At 41.9% G+C, this 24,939-nt stretch overlaps 1 protein-coding gene across 1 annotated transcript in view; it reads left to right on the forward strand.

Moving 5' to 3' along the window:
- LOC126355613 (paired box protein Pax-6-like) overlaps positions 1-24,939 on the forward strand; it is a 271,183-nt gene that overhangs the window by 140,391 nt on the left and 105,853 nt on the right. Inside the window, exon 4 of the mRNA XM_050005975.1 lies at positions 20,957-21,097. Coding sequence (XP_049861932.1) covers positions 20,957-21,097 — 141 coding nt within the window. The remainder of the gene's footprint in view (positions 1-20,956; positions 21,098-24,939) is intronic.

Below are 24,939 nucleotides of genomic sequence, written 5' to 3' on the forward strand. Positions count from 1 at the left end.
ACGCGTTGACCAGTAATACACTTGCGGGTTCGTGTCTTATCTGCCCCACAACAGGAAGGTGATTCACAACGTTACGACGGCTCATCAGTGGTGGTTGTTACGCAGCACTCAACGCAAATCATCTGTTGCCCTTTGCCCCATACACGTACTACTATAATCTTTGACCTATGTCATCAACAAGACGTTGCTCACTGACTCCGGCTTCGACAATTTTGCGCAGAATCGAATTATTCGCTGTATAACATTAAATACTACGGCAAGGGAGAGCTTTCGCGTTCTCAGAGACACTGGTGAGCCAAAAAACTATGACTGCTATCCACCGAGAGATGAATGCAGCCTGGTGGCGCAGCGGTTATATAAGCTGAGCAGACACGAATGGAGAATCTTTCTAGAGACTATATGCGCTGCAAAAGAGGAAATCACTACTGTAACCGACTTTGACCAAGGGCTGATTGTTGTGGCCCGGTGCCTGTGGACGAGCATCTCGGAAACGGCGAGACTGGTCGGCTGCTCGCGTGCTACTGTCGTCAGCGTCTATGGAAAGTGGTAGAACGAAGGAGAAACCATGAATAGGTGACAACCTGTAGGACGCCCACGCCTCTTCACAGGACGTGGAGGTAGCAGGCTTGCCCACTTGTAAAACAGGACAGGCGGCAATCTGTGGCAGATCTGAGGACAGAGTGCAACGCCGGTATAGGAACAAGTATTTCAGAACACACCACAGACCGCACATTGTCGAACAGTAGACAGACCCTGTGTGTTCCGATGTTGACCCAACAAAATCTTCCATTACTGCTGCAATGGGCCCGACATCGTCGCGATTGAACCTTGGATCAAAGGAAAAATGTCGCCTGGCCAGATGAATCACGTTTCCTCTTATCCTCTTACAAGGAGAGGACCCCAGAAGTAGGATCGATATTTTGCAACCATCTATACGGTCATGTAGGTTGTCCCAAGTACTACACCCTCCATCAGTCCACCCTGGTACACCCTCACTTGCGAGTAAACGACGAAAAAATAATTTGGAATTTCGCGTGATACTAGCAGTATAAAAAAAATATAGAGCTTGGATGCATAGCATAATGGGTATAGTACAGGCTTCATATACAAGAGGTTGCAGGTTCTAATCCCTTCGAGTGTTTTGTAATTTTTTATTTTTATTCTTTATCGAAATGACTTTGGTCATTATTTTAAATGGTTTCAATGTATTTTTTATTTCTAGTCCTTTGATACATAATTTTAATCGTCATACTATTTTTTTTTTCATTTTCTCTCATTCATTCTTCCTATAACTCCTCCACTTGGAATCTCCGTACATGTGATTTTAATTACTTCTATGTATTAACATCGATTTAATTTTTTCTGTTTCATAATTCTTTACTTTCATCTATGTTACTGCGTTCATTGTTTCTGTTCTTCATTTTCCTTGAATTTTGGTTTACTTACTATCCCTTATTGCTTTTAAAACTTCATCAGCTTCATTTTGTTGTTCGTGCAATAAGAATTTATGTTTTAAAATTCATCTTTCAATGAAATTTACATTTTTAACGCCACTGCATAGTCAATATTAGGAGATTGTTTTGTCTTTTATTTATTAACAGACAGATCGTCAGTTTCAAAACGTTTAGATATTTGGATAGATGAACAAAAATGATTACACTTGCACAATGGTAGTAAAAAACAAGAGCAGTTGCAAAAGTCAGTGATTAAAATGATGTGACAAAGGATTATACATACAAATACTTTTAAATAAATTAATTGAATAAAAATAAAGATAAAAATAGTCTCGATGAAGATTTAAAAATGTAAGATTTCGAAGTACTTGATGAAATTCGAACCCACAACCTCTTGCATATGAAGCTTGCACCACCGCCATTACATTACTCAGCCACTTAGTATAACATTTGTTTTTAAAGCTATAGCGTATCAAGAGAAATCCTGAATTTTTCTAATCGATTACTTGCAAATGAGGTCCCATTAGGGCGAATGGCTGCAGGGTGTAACACGTCAGAACTGAACTTATAATACCAAAGATGCAATCAAAATGTCGATCCCACCTCTAGGAACTTGTCCTAGTTAGACCACATCGACATTCGTGCCAAGATACGCCTTCATCCTTATGAACGGCTTCTCGAAATATAAACTACACGATGGGTGGACATCTGACGCCAAATACCCACGTAAACTTACCAAGGACTTGTTCAAGCCACGCAGAATTGTATTGCGTTTCAAAGGTGCAAAACACACTACTGAAGGGTGGGAGTAATGTTTGGCTTCTTTTATGTGGCGTACCAAATCGTCATGAAATGCGCGTGTTGCTTTCGACTGTCACACCGACGTTCTGTATACTCATCTCATTGGCACGATACGCGGTACTGTTCCTTTCACGTTATAATAGCAAAGCTTTCTCTCCAACACAGCAGTTACCTCGAATGTAGTTTCTCATCCGAGTAAATATGTATTCCTCTCTCGCGTCTCGAAAAACTGTTTACTTTCTTGGGAGAAGCTAAATCTACCTTCTATTATGTCTGTTATTTGCGCAGCATATTTGTTAATTCCCACGATTCTCATTCAGTCGTGCACAAGGGGAGGAGAAGATTAGTGTTCAACGTCCCGTCGACAACAAGGTCATTAGAGACAAAGTAAAAGCTCGGGTTAGGGAAGGATATCGACCGTGCTCTGTCAAAGGAATCATCCCGGCATTTGCCTGAAACGATTTAGGCCAAATCACGGAAAACCTAAATTACACTGGCCGGAGACGGTTTTGAACCGTCGTCCCCCCGAATGCGTATCCAGTGTGCTAACTAACCACTGGGCCATCTCGCTCGGTCGTGCACAAGCGTGTCGGATGAAGCGTAGCATTCATTTTTTACGTGCTGTCTGTAAGGGTTAACGATATTAGTGTCTATAAATGAATCACTGGGAATTACGATTTTTTTCTCAGTATTTCTCTGTAGTGTCCATGCTCGTCACTCATCTCCCGACGTACTGACGCGCCTATAGCATTTAGATGCTCTACGAACCGGCTGTGAAGAAGGAAGCTGTTATGATTTTTTGTGAAGCTTTTCTTTAAAAAAATGAACCTCAAGGCAAACAGCACAGCACAGATTCACGTGCTTCGATATGTAACCACCTATTTTCGAGCGACATCTAGAAAAATGGCTCTGAGCACTATGCGACTTAACTTCTGAGGTCATCAGTCGCCTAGAACTTAGAACTAATTAAACCTAACTAACCTAAGGACATCACACACATACATGCCCGAGGCAGGATTCGAACCTGCTACCGTAGCGGTCGCTCGGTTCCAGACTGTAGCGCCTAGAATCGCACGGCCACTCCGGCCGGCCGCGACATCTGGATCAGAATTCGGTAGGACTGTGGCTAAAATCACGGTCCGGCCCTTCAAATTTAGTTTTTCTCCAACTGAATCGTTCCATTAGAAAGCACACGGCCGACTTTCTTCCTCATCCCAGTCTAATCTGCGCTTTTGGTGCGTCACCACTGACACAGTCATTGCCATTGAACACTAATCTTCCTTTCTTTCTTCTTTAGATCAGCGCTAATGGCGACTGTCTTTTCGTATTTAGAACTTTCTTTCACAGTTTTTCTGTTTCTTTGAGGGTGATAATTTCAAATCATGCGTTAGGCACTAACTGACATTATGTCAATATTCTCCTCTTTTCGGCAGGCCGCTGTGGCCGAGTGGTTCTAGGCGATTCAGTCTGGAACCCCGCTGCTGCTACGGTCGCAGGTTCGAATCCTGCCTCGGGCATGGATGTGTGTGATGTCCTTAGGTTAGTTAGGTTTAGGTAGTTCTAAGTTCTAGGGGATTGATGACCTCAGGAGTTGAGTCCCATAGTGCTCAGAGCCATTTGAACCACTTGAACCGTTACCTCCCCCTCATCCACGTACAGCTTCCGCGCAGTGCGCAAGCGGTGCCGTACAGATGGTCCTTCACTGCCCTTTATCGTCGTCTGTTGGGTGACGAGGTACCCAGCGGGCACACACATTTCTAGTATCCCAATTGGTGGACGAGTGTGTCAGCAATACCAACAGAGACGTCCAGTTGAACAGCGAGGTGTTTGACAGTGACCCGACGATCACCTAAAATAAGAGTGTCCGCACGTTCCAACACTGCGAGGAATCACAGCTGTGTGGAGGTGGCCGACGCGCGGGAGATCGTACAGGTTTGTGCGACTGCGTTGTGACGATAACAGATGCCTCGCCCATCGACTCACCGTGCTTTTGTTCACTGCCAGGTTTCCGTAGACATTCTGCACAGGCCTACTAATACCTGCGATGCTATGTATTTCGCCCAAAAGATACTCAATGACAGCTCTCTGCTTAGAATGCAGCTCCGTTTCAGACGCCATTTTCAAGGCTACGTATAGCGCCGCCACCTTTCGAAACTTCACGGATTTCGTGAATATTCTACAGCGTCTCACTACAAATTCCGTATATTTTCAACCAAAATTTCCAGATAAAAAAATGTGTCACATTACGTATTCATCGCCCCTCGTACTTGTGCGTCTTATTTCAGAATACTGCTCATGTGTGGCGGCACACATGCCCAACAGGGCTAACTGGGAATATCGGACAGATGCAAAGAAAGGCGGTATGAGTAATGGTAGCAGGTTTGTTTGACACGCGAGCCACCGTCACAGAAAGGGTGACTGTCTTAATTGGCAGCCTGTTGAAGGCAGACGCAAATTATCCCGCGAATGTCTACTTACAGAGTATGTACGAGGAACCAATGTTAAGTGAAGAATCTAAAGATATAATCAGCGCTCGACGTACCACTTCCGAGGGGGCCACGAAGATGAGATTAAACTAATTGCAGCAAGCACAGATTTTGCGTAGTCATTATTCCAGTTTTCGCCACAGTTAGGTTGTAAATATATTTATCGTTGCAACGTTTACTATAACGGTAACACTGTAATTGTTTAGATTCTAATGTCAGAAGTCAGGTTTTTGCACCGATAATAGATTGCATGTTGTCCTCCCAGTAGCGGTGTACAGCTTCCTCGGAGGATACTTACGTGCCGATACCGTTAACTTCCTTTAATGACCTAAAACAGTGACCGTCAATTTTTTTCGCTCAAGGGCCAATACTGACATTGTGGGTCCCATCTCGGGCCGCATATGTAGCGACCCTATTATTAATTTGTAACCTACATAAATTAGTATGATATGAAGCCCGGGTAGACTAGCTATAGTAAAGGCGCGATAAACTGGCCACCGGCCCGAAATACAGATCGTTAAAAATCAGCACCATTCGGAACACTCCATGTCGACTGTTCTCTGTTAGCTGAAAACCTCAGCGACCCCACTGCTGTGACACTGCAACTGCCTGACAAAGTGCTGTTATGTTGTCTGTGTTTATTGGTTCAAATGGCTTTGAGCACTATCGGACTTCATCAGTCCCCTAGAACTCAGAACTGCTTCAACCCACCTAACTTAAGGACATCACACACATCCATGCCCGAGGCAGGATTCGAACCTGCGACCGTACCAGTCGCGCGGTTCCGGACTTTCCGGACTGAAGCGCCTAGAACCGCTCGGCGACCGAAGCCGACTTTATGTTTATTAACACTTTGATTATCGGCCAAGTAAACCTTGCAGTTTCTTAGAAAGTCAGCCATTTTTACGGTGTTCCAGTATTTTCATGAAGAACATTAGCCAACATTTAACTGAGACACTAACGTTTTAAGAAACCCTGGAACTACTTCCTCTGGATTACACGTATAAATTGATGTATGATATTCTGTGTGATGCATTTCAAAAAGGCTTCTTGCCCCTGGTTACTCGTATTTTGCATACTCTGCCCTGGTACGTAGTGTCTTTTCTCACAGCCTTTCCTGATCGTCTATAATAAATTTAAAAAAAATAGTGGTTCACGGTTAAGAAAATGATGGAACATCAGAAGAGAACGCAGCTCTTCAACGACGTTTTATGAGGTCAAAAAGAGAAATATTCAATTAAAGTTCTACTCAGTTCTTGCACAAAGTGAGGATAATCGTCTGAATCCTCGATATCACCATCCTCGCTATAGCTGTCAACAAAATCATGCTCCAATTCACGCATAATATCGTCGTCTGTGAGACAACATGAGGCAATGTCTTTCTTTTCTGTACGTACTGACCGAACTCCTGTCGCCCTCCAGCAGCTTGACTTTATACAACAAATGGCTGTATTAGAAGGTACATCTCCCTCGCAAACGATGAAGACCGATCGCTCCCTTCAGTGAACGTGGTTTTGTATAGAATAGCGGGAGAAATTTTATCTTATTATACATCAGAAATTTATGGTAAGGACTATGGGACCAAACTGTTGAGGTCATCGGTTCCTAGGCTACTACCTAATCTAACTTAAACTCACTCACGCTAAGGACAACATACACACCCATGCCCGAAGGAAGACTGGAACCCCCGACGGCAGAAGCCGCGCGAACCGTGACAAGACACCTAACATCGCAAGGCTACCCCGCGCAGCCTATTATACATGTCTGGAACCGCAGTGTACACAAAATTTGCGTCCTGTCAATTGCCGGAATCGGCAGTAACACTTATTGTACTTACACCGAAGTGCATTATACAATATGAGGCACGATCACCAATGTTTACTAGCCTTCTGAATGCGTTTTTCGTTTTACTGATGGCATTATATTAAAACAGGCTTAGTTTGATTTCATATTTCTTGCTGCAAATATGTACCGCATTTGTTGATGTTGCGGTCTTCAGTCCAGAGAAGGTTTGATGCAGCTCCATCCTGTGCAAGCTCCATCACATCCAAGTAACCACTGCAACCTACACCCTTCTGAATCTGTTTAGTGTATTCATGCCTTGGTCTCCCTCTACGATTTTTACCCTCTGCGCTTCCCTCAGATACTAAACTGATGATTCCTTGATATCTCAGAACGTGTCCTACCAACCGATCCCTTCTTCTAGTCAAGTTGTGCCACAAATTTCTCTTCTCCCCATTTCTATTCAGTACCTCCTCATTAGTTACGTGATCTACCCATCTAATCTTCAGCATTCTTCTGAAGCACCCCATTTCAAAAGCTGCTACTCTCTTCTTGTCCAGACTTGCCATTTCTCTAATGCGCATTCAGGAATTCGTGTCACTTCTGTTTGAAATTTTGAAACTTATACCGTAACAACTGGTCGGTAGGCCGCACACACACCCTTGGGTTGTCAATGCTGGAAGACAAACGATAAACTGGTATAACTTTAATTTAAAAAGCCTATATACTGCTAAATGGCCTCAACTTCTTAGCATACATTTCCACGCGCTTGTCTATCATTAGGTCTTTGTCCTCTTCCAAAGTACTTTTGGAGTGAGGAAACTGCTGGTCAAATTTACAGACATCTCGTAACACAACATACTAGAGAGTCTCGAATGAGTGTTTAGAAACGTTTTACAAAATTTGCGTTGGGAGACACTATCGATTTATTTGAAGTTTCCCCGTAAACACATTACAACCTTTTCCCTGCTGACTTGGATCCAGTTTCGTGACTAGTATGTAATTCAGAATTCTTAATTCCTCCTCAATATCTTTTAAGTTGGTTCGTTCATTTTCCCGCTCCCACCTTTATGATAAACCAGCGAAGCCGGCAAAGCTTCGCAATTGCTAAATATGTATGGGAACTGGAAATACGCTCTAATCTTCATCTTCCCCTTCTCTCTCTCTCTCTCTTTCTCTTTCTCTTTCTCTCTCTCCTCTTACCACCTCCCTTCGTGCATCTCCTCCTACCCCCATCTCTGTCCATCATCCATCTCCCCCCCCCCCCCCCCGCGCCCACCCCTCTCCCCGTACATCTGCTAATCCACATTCAAACCATCTCCTCCTGCCTCATGTCTCTCTCCATATACTCCTTCCCCTCCTTTATATCCATTCCCCCCTCTTATCGATCCACCTCTTCCTCCCCTTCTGGATAGTCTAGTCCAGGGGTCTCGAAACTACGGCCCGCGGGCCGAAACCGGCAAACCGGCCCGCGTTAGCTGGCCGGGCATTCGCAGTATCCGGCCCGCTAAATATTTGAGGTGGTACCTATACTGCCAACAATTGAGATTCAAGGCCTATCGCGACCAATACACCTTGACATTGGCTCTGCTACTCGCTACAAGACTACATAACTAAACTTATCGTTGCGCCGCTTGAAATAACAATGCTTTGACATACTCTACCTCTGTTACGTTTTTGCAGTAATAGTGTTGCTAACAATGATTCTGAGATTTCGTTAACTTTGCAGGACGCTTTCGTGAAGTGACATACTTTTTTGTCGGTGAAATTCTCCAGAATAAAATACGCCCGAATTTCGGTCAGTTACGTCCACCAATCAAAATTTTGTAATTAAATAAAAATCGTAGTTCGGTTTCAGTGCTAGCTATTGCCACAACCTTAGATTTCTGCTATTTCATCTTTCCTTTAGCCTTACATTACGGTGATCGTGGAGTGCTAGGGTGCTTTAATCCCACTAGGTAGGTCTTGGCCCTTATGACTTCGTGGAGGAGTCAATGTGGCCGCGGACTGAAAAGTTTCGAGACCCCTGGTCTAGTCACGTCAGATTGGTAGCGCAACCTGTTGTCAGGTGCAGCAGGCTGAACGGGACCTGTGAAGCTTGCGAGGTGTGCAGAAACGCAAGTTGGCTGGTTTCGACCACTGTGCTTCGGTGCAGATGCACTCCTGTGTCTCCGTTGCGGCGGAGACAGGGGCAGCCAGGCTAGGAGGAGAATTTGCACGAATGCCGGACATTTGCCACGCCGGACATTTGCCACACTTGCCCCTTCGCCAGGTACCGATCCCTCAGGTAAGGGACGCCCTTCCTCGTACTTCATCTGTCCGCTTTCAAACCGCCGTCTCCACATCTTACTGGATACAACCAGTACGTAAGGGACCTTCTTCTTCGACATCTTAGCGAAATACTGAGCTTCTTTTCCGAAATCGAAATATTTATATTGGGAAACGAAAGCAATTCCGACATACTCCATATTAATTTACTCTCTAAAATCCGATATCCCTTCCGGCGAAACATTAGTTAATAAAGTGTAGCGGGACAATGTTCAAAACATGATTGAAAGTATAAACAGAGGTAAGAACATCTATGACTGACATGTCATCTAAAGTCGCCGTACAATTTTAAAATGTTATAAATAAGGAAATGAAGTAATACAGAATGCTATGCTTGTAACGTACGTTGTTGTTGTACATTGTCTAGCTCTGGTATTTACAGGGCCACAGAGAAAGCATCCTAGATTTTAGAGGGAAAAGCCGTAATTGTAATGATCTCCACTACAACACAGACAAGAAGCACAACTGAAGGAAAAATAATGTAATGTGTGTTCCAGCTCACAAGCAACATTGAAGCAGGTAGTTCCTGTGACTTAGTGTGGACAGAGGTTATATTCGACAACCGGAATAAATTAATAACTGGCTCCTTTTTCAGACCCCCGGTCTCAGATGAAACATTTGCTGAATATTTAAAAAAAAAAAAAAACCTCGAGTCTCATCGCAAATAGGTACCCTACCCATACACTTACAGTTGGCAGACTTCAATCTACCTTCCGTATTTTGACAAAATATATTTTCAGACCCTACTGTAAATAGAAAACAACTGCCATAATTGTTCTAAATGATTTTTATAAAATTATTTTAAACAATTAGTTCATGAGGCCATTCATATTGTAAATGGATACGAAAACACACTTGACCTCTCAGGCACAAATAATCTGGAGCATCACGACGGGTACAGAAATTAGTCAACACATAGTCGTAGCGAGGCTCAATTCCGTAACAAAGAAATTCACCAAAGCTAAACGCGAAATATATACATTTATAAAAGCAACAAAAAATTCGGTTGACGTCTTTCTAAGAGACAGTCTCCAATCCTTCCAAACTATTTAAGTGAAGACCATATGTGGCTTAAGTTCAGAGAAATAGTATCAACAGCACTCGAGAGATTCGTACTAAATAAACTAATATCAGACGGAACTCATCCCCCATGGCACACAAAACACGACAGAAAGCTTCTGCAGGAGCACGGAAAAAGGCACGTATAATTTAGACGAGAGCAAAATCTCCAAGAGTGGCAAAGTTTTACTGTGGCTCGTAATTTGGTGCGCATTTCAATGCGAGATGCATTTAATAGCTTCCACAACGAAACTCTCTCTAGAACTGTGGCGAAAAATCCATAGAGATTCTGTTCCTGTGTTAAGAAAACCAGCGGAAAGGCTCAGTAAGTACCTTTACTGCGGGTCGGGCGGCGAGTGAGCAGGAGGAGGAGGAGGGTGAGGGGAGACAAGGGCCCCAACCCTTCTGAGCAGGTAAAATCGTGGCAAATGTCCGGCGTGGCAAATGTCCACACACCATTTGTACACCTCCGGACCAGCGTGGCGGGGGCTGCGGTCGAGGCTGCTGCCGCGAAGGCAGCGCGCGGTGGGCGGAGCGCGCAACGCAGCCAGCGGCGGCGGCGACTTTTTGTTCGGCGACCGCGCGCCGCTACTGTGCTGCCTGCCGACCCTCCGCTAGTATAATTACTTTCGCATGTCGGGCTGAGCCTGGTCAACCTTTTCCGAGTAGCGAACAGCCCGGGGAGCTCACGCACGCCCGCGACGGCAAAAACATTCTCACGTTCGGCCGCTGCCGTGACCGCTCGCCGACAGCCCACGGCCGCTCTCGCCCGCGAGTGGGCGGGCCCGCCCGGCCGCGGTGGCGCGGGTTCCACTGCGAGGCTTCCCGCGGTTTCTCTGAATCGCCTCTAGCGCATTCCGTCCAATACGCTTAACTCTAGCTGCAAACGTCAAGTGCTTTTCCATATTTCGATTAACCATGCTCCAAGGGCCATTCAGTAATTAAAGAGACAGATTAAAACTGTGTGCAGGGCCGAGACTCGAACTCCTGACCTTTGCCTTTCACCTTTACTCTATCTTGCACTTGCCCGCGGAAGGCAAAGATCCCGATTTCGAGTCTCGGTCCGGCGCACAGTTTTAATCTGCCAGGAAGTTTCATATCAGAGCACACTCCGCTGCAGAGTGAAAATCTAAAAAGTGTTTCACAAGCTGCGGCATCGTCTCGAAAAAACACAGTGACCTGTACATGTAAAAAGTTTCCTTTAATTTGTGTCTATGGTACAATCTTTTCTGTTTAACAGATTACCGGTTTCGATCTTTAATGACAATCATCAGATTTGCAGCAAAAATGGGAAAAATATAAATACACTCGCAAACTGTATAGAGCTTAAGAACAATACATAGAGTATATTGAAAAATAGTACTGACAAAATTTGCATATGTGCGCTTTAAAGACGAAGAGGCATACCTGTCTCATGAAAACAAAGTCCTAATGCCACTATGGCTGCAGTACATTAGGACTTTGTTTTTATGAGACAGTTATGCCTCTTCATATTTAAAGCGCACATATGCAAATTTTGTCAGTACTATTTTTAAATATACTCTATGTATTGTTCTTAAGCTGTATACAGTTTGCGAGTGTATTTATATTTTTCCCATTTTTGCTGCAAATCTGATTATGGTTATGAAAGACCGAAACTGGTAATCTGTTAAACAGAAAAGATTGTGACCATAGACGTAAATTAAAGGAAACTTATTAAAAAGTGTTTGTTTTTACGAAACAATATTTTTGATACTAACCAACATAGTCCCCTTGAACTTTTATGCACTTGTACCAACGGGCTACAAGCTTTTTTAGTCCAGCTGCAAACAACTCTATATCTTGATGTTTGAACCAATTTACCACAAACTTTTTCACGTCCTCGTTGTGCTGGAACCTCTTCCCACCAAATGCCTCGTTCAGTGCACCAAGAAAATTGAAACTATTAGGTGCTAAATCAAGGCTGTAAGTGGTATGAGGCAGTACTTCGCAGTCCATTTTGTCGATGATTTCACGGGTTGGTTGAGCAATATGAGGACGTGCGCCGTCTTGCTGGAGAATCCCACCTCACCTCTGAGATCCATGACGTCTCTCTCTCACGGCTGCCTTCACCTCGTTTAAAAGCAAATACGAGTACTACTGGCTGTTCATTGTACGCTGCTCTTCGAGATAATCACAAAAAAACTGGACTTTCATAATCCCAAAACAACGTCAGCATGACTTTTCCTGCTCATGCTTGGGTTTTCAATTTTTTCTTGACAAGTGAGTTGGTGTACTTTCACTCCGTGCTTTGACTTTTTGATTCTGGCTCGTAATAGTGAATCCAAGTTTCATCACAAGTTAGAATTTTGTTCAGGAAGTGCTCATCTTCCCTTTCATAATGTTCCTTTACCTCTTTGCACATTCTCAACCTGATTTCGTTGTGTAGTCGCGTCAATTCCTTTGGGACCCATCTTGCACATATTTTACGGTACTTCAGCTTTTTACATGTAATGTTATGATCTGTACCAGTACTAACTTAAACATTATCAACTATCATTTCCACAGTCACAAGGCGGTCGGCAAGAATAATGCCATCAGTTCAACTTTCAAGTGAGGGAGTTGAAACTGCAACTGGTCGGCCAGAACGGTGTTCGTCAGTTACTGAGTCGCGACCATATTTGAACTGCTCTACCCACTTGTAAAAATTTGCACTATTTATATAACCTTCACCATAAACTTTAGACATTCTTCTGTATATATTCACTGGTTTCTCGCTTTCATCAGGTAAAAAACGAACGTTGCTCAACTAATGTGGACGTTTCAAGCGGACTCGCCATCGTGAAATGTATTTTTGAGGTTAGAAACAGAACATTGTTGATACATTTGCTGATAAGGGCTCATCCCAGTGATGCCAACCTAAACCCATAAAAGTACCGAACTTGCCCTACTGAGTTTTTTCCCCAGACCAATTTGTCTCTTTAATTATCGAATGACCCTCGTAGTTTATTTCAATCTGACATTGGTACCGAGCGTGGTAACACACACACATTGGCATAGGATCGAACGATGATGAAGGCTGGGACAGAGAGAGAAGGCAATTGGCGGGCAACAAAAAGAGTGTTTATCTCCTTTGTTACTTGAAGATAAAATGAGCGACAGACTAATTTTAAATATCTTCGAGAAGTCATAAAGCAGAATCGACTAGAAAAATTACGAACAGATTTGATAGGTAATGTTGTTGTTGTTGTCTTCAGTCCTGAGACTGGTTTGATGCAGCTCTCCATGCTACTCTATCCTGTGCAAGCTGCTTCATCTCCCAGTACCTACTGCAACCTACATCCTTCTGAATCTGCTTAGTGTACTCATCTCTCGGTCTCCCTCTACGATTTTTACCCTCCACGCTGCCCTCCAATGCTAAATTTGTGATCCCTTGATGCCTCAAAACATGTCCTACCAACCGATCCCTTCTTCTAGTCAAGTTGTGCCACAAACTTCTCTTCTCCCCAATCCTATTCAATACCTCCTCATTAGTTACGTGATCTATCCACCTTATCTTCAGTATTCTTCTGTAGCACCACATTTCAAAAGCTTCTATTCTCTTCTTGTCCAAACTAGTTATCGTCCATGTTTCACTTCCATACATGGCTACACTCCAAACAAATACTTTCAGAAACGACTTCCTGATACATAGATCTATATTCGATGTTAACAAATTTCTCTTCTTCAGAAACGCTTTCCTTGCCATTGCCAGTCTACATTTTATATCCTCTCTACTTCGACCATCATCAGTTATTTTACTTCCTAAATAGCAAAACTCCTTTACTACTTTAAGTGTCTCATTTCCTAATCTAATTCCCTCAGCATCACCCGATTTAATTTGACTACATTCCATTATCCTCGTTTTGCTTTTGTTAATGTTCATCTTATATCCTCCTTTCAAGACACTGTCCATTCCGTTCAACTGCTCTTCCAAGTCCTTTGCCGTCTCTGACAGAATTACAATGTCATCGGCGAACCTCAAAGTTTTTACTTCGTCTCCATGAATTTTAATACCTACTCCAAATTTTTCTTTTGTTTCCTTTACTGCTTGCTCAATATACAGATTGAATAACATCGAGGAGAGGCTACAACCCTGTCTCACTCCTTTCCCAACCACTGCTTCCCTTTCATGCCCCTCGACTCTTATTACTGCCATCTGGTTTCTGTACAAATTATTAATAGCCTTTCGCTCCCTGTATTTTACCCCTGCCACCTTTAGAGTTTGAAAAAGAGTATTCCAGTCAACATTGTCAAAAGCTTTCTCTAAGTCTACAAATGCTAGAAACGTAGGTTTGCCTTTTCTTAATCTTTCTTCTAAAATAAGTCGTAAGGTCAGTATTGCCTCACGTGTTCCAACATTTCGACGGAATCCAAACTGATCCTCCCCGAGGTCTGCATCTACCAGTTTTTCCATTCGTCTGTAAAGAATTCGCGTTAGTATTTTGCAGCAGTGGCTTATTAAACTGATAGTTCGGTAATTTCCACATCTGTCAGCACCTGCTTTCTTTGGGATTGGAATTATTATATTCTTCTTGAAGTCTGAGGGTATTTCGCCTGTCTCATACATCTTGCTCACCAGATGGTAGAGTTTTGTCATGACTGGCTCTCCCAAGGCCGTCAGTAGTTCTAATGGAATGTTGTCTACTCCGGGGGCCTTGTTTCGACTCAGGTCTTTCAGTGCTCTGTCAAACTCTTCACGCAGTATCGTATCTCCCATTTCGTCTTCATCTACATCCTCTTCTATTTCCATAATATTGTCCTCAAGTACATCGCCCTTGTATAAACCTTCTATATACTCCTTCCACCTTTCTACCTTCCCTTCTTTGCTTAGAACTGGGCTGCCATCTGAGCTCTTGATATTCATACACGTGGTTCTCTTCTCTCCAAAGGTCTCTTTAATTTTCCTGTAGGCAGTATCTATCTTACCCCTAGTGAGATAAGCTTCTACATCCTTACATTTGTCCTCTAGCCATCCCTGTTTAGCCATTTTGCACTTCCTGTCGATCTCATTTTTGAGACGTTTGTATTCCTTTTTGCCTGCTTCATTTACTGCATTTTTATATTTTCTCCTTTCATCAATTAAATTCAATATTTCTTCTGTTACCCAAGGATTTCTAGCAGCCCTCGTCTTTGTACCTACTTTATCCTCTGCTGCCTTCACTACTACATCCCTCAGAGCTACCCATTCTTCTTCTACTGTATTTCTTTCCCCTATTCCTGTCAATTGTTCCCTTATGCTCTCTCTGAAACTCTGTACAACCTCTGGTTCTTTCAGTTTATCCAGGTCCCATCTCCTTAATTTCCCACATTTTTGCAGTTTCTTCAGTTTTAATCTACAGGTCATAACCAATAGATTGTGGTCAGAGTCCACATCTGCCCCTGGAAATGTCTTACAGCTTAAAACCTGGTTCCTAAATCTCTGTCTTACCATTATATAATCTATCTGATACCTTTTAGTATCTCCAGGGTTCTTCCACGTATACAACCTTCTTTCATGATTCTTAAACCAAGTGTTAGCTATAATTAAGTTGTGCTCTGTGCAAAATTCTACTAGGCGGCTTCCTCTTTCATTTCTTAGCCCCAATCCATATTCACCTACTATGTTTCCTTCTCTCCCTTTTCCTACACTCGAATTCCAGTCACCCATTACTATTAAATTTTCGTCTCCATTCACTATCTGAATAATTTCTTTTATTTCATCGTACATTTCTTCAATTTCTTCATCATCTGCAGAGCTAGTTGGCATATAAACTTGTACTACTGTAGTAGGTGTGGGCTTCGTATCTATCTTGGCCACAATAATGCGTTCACTATGCTGTTTGTAGTAGCTTACCCGCATTCCTATTTTCCTATTCATTATTAAACCTACTCCTGCATTACCCCTATTTGATTTTGTGTTTATAACCCTGTATCACCTGACCAGAAGTCTTGTTCCTCCTGCCACCGAACTTCACTAATTCCCACCATATCTAACTTTAACCTATCCATTTCCCTTTTTAAATTTTCTAACCTACCTGCCCGATTAAGGGATCTGACATTCCACGCTCCGATCCGTAGAACGCCAGTTTTCTTTCTCCTGATAACGACATCCTCCTGAGTAGTCCCCGCCCGGAGATCCGAATGGGGGACTATTTTACCTCCGGAATATTTTACCCAAGAGGATGCCATCATCATTTAATCATACAGTAAAGCTGCATGTCCTCGGGAAAAATTACGGCTGTAGTTTCCCCTTGCTTTCAGCCGTTCGCAGTACCAGCACAGCAAGGCCGTTTTGGTTAATGTTGCAAGGCCAGATCAGTCAATCATCCAGACTGTTGCCCCTGCAACTACTGAAAAGGCTGCTGCCCTTCTTCAGGAACCACACGTTTGTCTGGCCTCTCAACAGATACCCCTCCGTTATGGTTGCACCTATGGTACGGCCATATGTATCGCTGAGGCACGCAAGCCTCCCCACCAACGGCAAGGTCCATGGTTCATGGGGGGAGGTGATAGGTAATAAAATGATAAAAACACATAATTTAATTGAAAATACATACAACAAAACAGGAATGAGGAGACCTACCAAAACACATAGAAGATATCCAAAATACTGACATAGCAAAGATTAATCTCCCATGTACAGAACTACTGAATGAATGACAGCAGATTAATGAAACAAATATTTCTGTAGTTCTGGAAACGGTATCGATAACAGCACGGATTACAAAAGTAAGTGAAAGAATAGAAAAACAACTTCAAAGATAGAAAATAAAAGAAAATATTTATGAATAAAATGCTATATTTAGAAGGATTTCAAAGCAGAAGAAACAAGAAACCGTATACAATATGGTTGAAAAAAGAAAAGGATGACATGATGAGAATATGAATAAGTAATGGAAAAATGCGGAACAAAAGGAAAGAAAGAACAGGTATTGAAAATGTTAGGTGATTCTAGTTGCTCAATACGAAGATGAAAAACTTATCTCTGACGCGAAAGATATAGAATCAACATAGCTGCAAAGAACAGGCGGCGTTGGCCAGCGACGTTTCGGATAACTTAGAGTTTGCCAAACCTATTTCCACTCAGAACTGCCTGAGATGTCTGTCGTGCTCGCTCAATAGACGGTTGTCAAAATTAAACTGACCCACAAATTGCGTAACGGACATTTATCTTCAGATAATGACTCGCCTGATCAACATACTGATGAGTAATACATTGAAATGCATCTTTTGTACATTTGTTGCCCCGTGTTACTGATAACCACTTCGATTATAATAAGGCTCATGGCAGGAATAAGAAATTCTCAGTATTGTCGGGGTGATTCCAGACTATTACCGCTGCCTCTAAAAGCGAGAAATACAGGTGCAGTTCTCGCCTCAGGGATTGTTGTTTAAAAGTCCTTTTATTCTATCTTAGTTTGTGTTCCTACAGAAACAGAGTCGTACAAAATGTGCGTTACTGCCCGTCCAATTTATTTTTATGGATTGTTTCGAAATAAGTGTAAAAATATTCTGAAAGTTATTTGTTTAATTAGATCGGTGATCAGGTGCAGGGACGAAAAATGCAGTTTCCGTTTATGTGGATGCACTTTGATCGACTTTTCCAGAGGCTGGACTCTTATCTTAAGTTGTGATGACGAAAGTCACACAAAATACGAAATACCCATCTAAATGAACCATAACTTATTCACTGAACTCAAACTTTTCCAGTTACGCGTTTCTTTACGTGTGGGAATAGGTTGAAATATGGTGCTGAGAGTATGGTTATTTCAAATCCCTCGATTTCTCTACCGCTAAATCTCAACTATGTGCAAAAGTATTGTTAAAGTGAAATATTCGTCGTCTGCAATCAGGGATCATGGGCTCTTCTCACGTTTTTTTTTTTCGTGCAGCACATAAAAATGAAAACATAATTTGCCAGTTATTGCTCTACCATTCATAAGTTAATCGATCAGAAGCATCGCCCAAGCAGCCCAAAGAACAATGTCCATTCTATCTCCGGCAAAAGAAAGTGGCCGGCTCTTGTGCGTTTCAGCGATTGCTCTTTTGTTTCTACCGTCAAGTACTGGATCTGTGTCACATTCACACTGAAACTCCGACAAAAATTTGTTGCATCCTATTTAAAATATCAACAAGAAACTCATATTAGAGTTGCCTACGGTCAGAATTCAACATATGCGTTTGTCTAGTAGATCGCTTGTAGGAGCAACAAAATTTAAGAAAATGTAAGTTCGTTAGCTACCGTTCTGGGCATTGTAGCTATGTAAAGACGACAAGATTGTCACTATTAAGAAAAAACGATGAACAGCATCAGACCACGCGAGACTTAAAACAGAAAGAAGTTTTTTCGTTCCAGCTGTAGCTTTCGGCATTGTATTACTTGTCAGCTTAACCAACGACCAAATATTAAGCATTTCAGAAAGAGAGAGCAAGAACTGATATAACTATTCGTTGCGTAACACATCGAGTAACAATACATAAGAAATAGTATTGCTTTCACAAAAAAATATAGGTAGTTAACAGACTTTCTTATCATGATTTAATGTTCACAAGACGAGATGATCACGCTTTCTTGTGCCTTTAGAAATACAAACACTGCACTGGCTAGACGTTAAGGATGCGTGACATTAATGGTAATGTAATGAAATTTTTGAATTTGTCGCCCTTTTTAAATGAGACACAGGAACTCTATGCATCCGATCAATATTTAGTGAGGGAAGTTGCGTTTTATACCGGTGTGTTGAATTATTGCCCGTAGTATAAGAAGTCGGCAGAGTAAAACGTTACGCTCGGTGAGAGGAATTGCCTTTAATATCACTGTGCTGTATTATTTCGTGTACTGCAGTATTCAAGAAATTATCGGAGTAAAACGCCAATAATTACTTCCCTCTGAATGTGTTTCTGAATAATACGTGGGGCTGCCTTAGGTTGGAATATGGTGGGGAAAGACAACATACATAAATTAAGAGGCTATATTCATAAATTTACAAGCAAGAAATGCATTCAGGTTTGAAATGCGCAGTATAACTACATAATGAACGTTGTCTTAAACGGATGGTGGTTGTGAAATCTTAAATATGCTCTGCTCACCGCGGACGCGGTGCAATAATTAATTGCCGTAAAAAGGAATTTCTTGCCTAATCACATTTTTTAAAATAAAAATTTCTCTGAATGTTGAAACTGTAATAGTCTATTTGAGTATTGTTGATGAAGTATATTCGTTTGTGGATAAATCAATAATCTAAATGTTATTTCACAAAGCTTTCATTTATAGAAGCTTGAAATTGCCAGAGCTACTTTGTTAAATGTGTCATAATTGTTTCTGTCCAGTAAACATCGCCATTCAATATTCCACGAGCAATTTTGTTAACAAGTCCGTCTGGACACAGCAGGCATGAGATGCTAAATATTAACAGTAGATAATTTCTGCCGCTTCCTATTCGACTCCTGTTGCGAATTGGCAACATTGAATGAATCAAAAGGGTTTTTTTTGCGCTTGAAACTATTTATTTCACTGGACCAAACATTTTAATTGCAGTCTGATGTGGGGCTTTTGATTTACGCGTGGTTAGTCTGGTAATAATGAGCAATTCAGGGCATACTTATTGAGTCATAATGCGGAAAGTACGTTTCATAATAACTGAAAGTATACGCTGCACACACTGATGAGCTGCAAAAAAGAGCTTCAAATATTTTCTGCCTTTAAAAAAAAAAAAAAAAAAAAAAAAAAAAAAAAAAAAAAAAAAAAAAAGAGGATAAAGAATGAGCGAGAGAGAGAAAATGTTTATGTTGTGAACTTTATGAATTATGTACAAATAGACCTGGTTAGAGTATGCGGTATATGAAGAGCTGTAAAATAACCGACCGTCATCGAAATGATGAGGATAATAAATGAAGGCTGGAAATGGCAAGAAAGGTGTTTCTGAAGGAGAAAAATTTGTTAATATTGAGAATTAATTAAAGAGTTAGTAAGTATTTTCTGGAGGCATTTTGTCTGGAGTGTAGTCTTGTATGCAAGCGAAACGTGGATGAGAACGAGTTCAGATGAGAAGAGAAAAGAAACTTTCGAAATGTGGTGTTAGTGAAGAGTGCTGGGGATTAGATGAACACATCGCATATCTACTGAGACAGTGCTGAACAGAATTGAGGAAAACTGAAATTTTTGGCATAACTGACTCAAAGAAGGGACTGGTTAACAGGATACATTCTGAGACCTCAAGGAAACGTGAATTTAGTACTGGAGGGAAATGTGGGACCAAAAACTATAGAGGGAGACGAAGAGACGCATATAGTAAGCAGGTACCACTGGATGTATGTTGCGGTAGTTATTCAGAGACGAAGAGGCTTGCACAGGATATAATAGCGCGGGGAGCTGCTTCAAACCGGTCTCTCGATTGAAGGCTACAGCAGCAGAGAAGAGTGTTCTCGAAAATTGTAAAAAGGGCCTTCCGATATGGGATATTCTACCTACTACTTGCTTGGATTTATTGATATTTCACTGTTCACTCTGGAAACACGCTGCATTAACAGTCTACGACATGGATGCTCAGTAGGGCATTTATTTACCTACGTTACGTGAGGAATAAGTGCATGCACTGTACAGCTGTGCAGAGCTTGATTTCCTTTCAGTCACCATTCACAGCGAAAAATGTAATGTTTTACTTTTAATATTTATTTTATAGACAACATTTTAACAGACAACATTCTGAAGCCGTTAAGTTGTTGGACACACTGCTTCTGTAGAGATAATAAGCTATGCTGACCCTGGTCTCTCTTTCTCTCGCGCACATATATTATAAACATTTAGTTATATCCAAAGGAAGATTAAGAGGTTCGAATTTTCCTTGTGGTCAGATATAATACGTTTCGACAGAGACTCATTTCTAAGCTCCGAAAACATTCTCAAAGAAATTACTTTCTAGTTGCCTTTAGGAGACAAAAACAATAGCTTTGTTTTCAGGACATGCACCACACAGAGCAGGAGTGCTGTAGTATTTTGTATAGAGTGCTACAAAGACCGAGAAGGTGTGACGCTCAAAGCTAATCTTTAACTCCCTTCGTTTGCAGGAACTCTTAGGCCGCCAGGCCTTATTGGAGGCAGCAAACCTAAGGTGGCCACCCCGGCAGTCGTCTCCAAGATAGAGCAGTACAAGAGGGAGAACCCCACCATCTTCGCCTGGGAGATTCGTGAAAGGCTCATCTCTGAAGGTAGGTAACACATCAACTGTTTCACGAAATTTATGCACTTACATGATAGTATATTTAATTATTCTTAAAAAGTAGCCTTACGCTGTTTTGTAAATGAGCAATGGCAGCAAATAAACGAATTGGATCCACCGCAAAGCGTAATAGCCGTAATGCTGATACATGAAATACGTAAATGATTCCACCCCATTCTACTCTGTTGGCTGTGGGTTCCGATATGACTAGTATTTCTGTGTCTGTTAGCTTTTCATATAGTGTAGCAAAATTATTCGCACCTGTCAGGCACACTACTTCCTTCTTCCCACTTTATCAGTGGTATTTGGCAGTCCTTTAATTTCCAGTTCCTCTTTTTCTGTCTCCTACACAATTGTAGGTGACAGGTGCTAAGCCGCCACATTGTTTACATCTACATTTAAAGATTCCACCCATTAATTATGCTTTTGAGACTGCGTCGGTAAACATTTCATAGATTACTTTTGGTAATTAAGATTTGACCAATTCGTTTCCTCGGTCCACACAAGTAAACCTTCATTCATTTTTTTTTAAGTGTGTATATTTTCCCACCATAGATCGATGGTCCGCGAGTGCGGACCTTCCAGTTCTTAGTTTTAAAACCAGGGTGCATCACCTTGCAAGGAACAATGTGTGTGTTAGTTTACAGCTTGTCGTGCGCAAAAAATGGATGTTTCTACAAATTGAAAAAGGATGTGAATAATTCTTATGCCTGAACATTAGATTGAGCATCTGTATTTCTTTCCTAACGTTGGCAAACTTTTCTAGATGTTAAGAATTAGTTCAGATTTGAATAAATTCTGTTCGTTATTGTAACTCATTTCCGGAAAGTCCTCATATGTGGATCTCAGGTCACAATGTATATTTACTAACTTCAATTTGGTTTTCGATAATGGGATACTGAAACAAATGTTACTTCTAAACTCTACAGCACTGCTTGAAATAATTAACTGATGAGCAATTAGATGCTATTCTTGATGGCCGCAATACGAAACTATCTCACTGGAAAGATGACGAATTCTCGTTTTTGACTGAAGACTGTCCTGTTGCGCTTGGTAAAACTGACTTGTAAACAATAATCATATGAAGATGTCGTGCTAGTAGCTAGGACAAGAGGACGTCCTTGTACAGTAAATTCCTCTGACAGAGAAGATGTATAAAATGTGAATAAAAAGCCAAAAAGAGCTAAGTTGCAACGAATTTCAAAAATTAAGTGTTACAAGGCTGCCCAACTATCAAAATTCGTTGAGGCAAGGGAACGCCACAAAGTACAGGGAACTTGGCTGCTGTTCCAAGGTAAGAGACTTTGGGTCAAATGTGGAATGTATTTGTGTATTGTGGTAGATAATTGTTTTGAAACTTATAATAAAAGGTCAAGATTTATTTACTGTCAGTAGCAAATTATTATTTGCCAGAGATAATTTTATCGTAATTATTTTCTTACATTTGCGGAGTTGTTTTAGAACATCGACAAAAACCTGTATTGAAATCCATATATTTCAAAGCTATTAAGAACCATATTTTCTGTGTACGTTAGCATATATAGTCTACTGCTTCAAACGAAATATATGCACTACGTGATCAAAAGTATCCGGACACACCCAAAAACATACGTTTATCATATTAGGTGCATTGTACTGTCACCTACTGCCAGGTACTCCACATCAGCGACCTCAGTAGTCACTAGACATCGTGAGAGAGCAGAATGGGGCGCTCCGCGGAACTCACGGACTTCGAACGTGGTCAGGTGATTGGTGTCATTTGCGTCACACGTCTGTAGGCCAGATTTCCACACTCCTAAACATCCCTACGTCCACTGTTCCCGATGTGATAGTGATGTGGAAACGCGAAGGGACACGTACAGCACAAAATCGTACAGGCCGATCTCGTCTGTTGAATGACAGAGGCCGCCGACAGTTGAAGAGGGTCGTAATGTGTAATAGTCAGACATCTATCCAGAACATCATATAGGAATTCCACACTGCGTCAGGTTCCACTGCAAGTACTATGACGGTCAGGCGGGAGGTGAGAAAACTTGCATTTCATGGTTGAGCAGCTGCTCGTAAGCCACACATCACGCCGGTAAATGCCAAACGACGCCTCACTTGGTGTAAGGAGTCTAAACATTGGACGATTGAACAATGGAAAAATGTTGTGTGGGGTCACGAATCACGGTACACAACGGCAGGGTTTGGGTATGGCGAATACCCGGTGAACTTTATCTGTCAGCGTGTGAAGTATCAACAGTAAAATTTGGGGGCGGTGGTGTTGTGGTGTGGTCGTGTTTTTCATGGAGGGGGCTTGTACCCCTTGATGTTTTGCGTGGCACTATCAAAGCACAGGCTAAATCGGTGTTTTAAGCACTTTCTTGCTTCCCACTGTTGAAGAGCATTTCGGGGGATAGCGATTGCGATTGCATCTTTCAACACGATCGAGCACCTGTTCATAACGCACGGCCTGTGGCGGAGTGGTTAGACGACAGTAACACCCCAGTAACGGACTGGCCTGCACAGAGTCCTGACCTGAATCCTATAGAACACCTCTGGGATGTTTTGGAACGCCGACTTCGTGCCAGGCGTCACCGACCGACATCAATACCTCTCCTCAGTGCAGTACTCAGTGAAAAATGAGCTGCCATTCCCCAGGAAACATTCCAGTATCTGATTGAACGTGTACCTGCGAGAGTGGAAGTTGTCGTCAAGGCTAAGGATGGGCCAACAAAATGGTTCAAATGGCTCTGAGCACTATGGGACTTAACACCTGAGGTCATCAGTCCCCTAGAACTTAGAACTACTTAAATCTAAGTAACCTAAGGACTTCACACACATCCATGCCGAGGCAGGATTCGAACCTGGGACCGTAGCAGTCGCGCGCTTGATGGGCCAACACCATATTGAATTCCAGCATTACCGATGGAGGGCGCCAAGAGCTTGTAAGTCATTTTCAGTCAGGTGGCCGGATTCTTTTGATCACATAGTGTATACTGCTGAATAGAATGATTTCATTGAAAAGAGGGGTAGGAAAATACAAAGTCAAAAACTAGTAAGTTTTCACGGTAAGTCAGACTTGAGATCCATATATGTGGACCTCCATTTATGCGTTACCGAATGATCAAAACGGTATTTCATTTGGATTTGTGTCTTGCTTGTTCTTTAATTTGCTGGAAAATATGAAAACAAAAATTAACTGTGATTTTTTTCTCGAGCGTGAAGAGGTTAAGAAGAAACACCTCTTGATTATTGTTATTATTAAACAGGCAGTGTTTACTAAGATATCGGCTACGTAATAAAATGAAATGTCCTTCATTTAATATTCACAAATGCCGACGGTGTAAATTTATAAGAGTACGCATCTGAAAATGACAAATAGCCGAAATCAATTGATCGTGATATAAATGACAGTGATTGTATAAAGTCAGGTAGAAAATAGAATTATGTTCCTATATTACACGAGCTACGTATATATAACAGAAATATACATCGAAGCTAGGTGATCGAGTCACTGAACTCTAGAGTTCACAGTCACGGTGGCACATGTGGTAGGAACTGTTAGATGCCTTGTCTGATCTACAGTACTTGGTCAGACACAGACTGCCAGTACTTGTAAGTACGGCACAACGCCTTGCGACTGGACGACAACCACACGTGGCGAAGAGACGGCCAGCGCAGTCATGGGGGCGCACCGAGTACGCCGTATAGGCCATCTTTTGTTCATCACGCCTGATGAGCATCAATTATTCCGAGCAGCTCATATTTAAGTTTCTTTGTGTCCCTCTAAGTACACGTTGCGCACATAAGCAATTGCGTCGCACACACAATGGCCCGCCACATTGT

The sequence above is a fragment of the Schistocerca gregaria genome, chromosome 3, assembly GCF_023897955.1.
Source record: "Schistocerca gregaria isolate iqSchGreg1 chromosome 3, iqSchGreg1.2, whole genome shotgun sequence".
Lineage (NCBI taxonomy): Eukaryota > Metazoa > Arthropoda > Insecta > Orthoptera > Acrididae > Schistocerca > Schistocerca gregaria.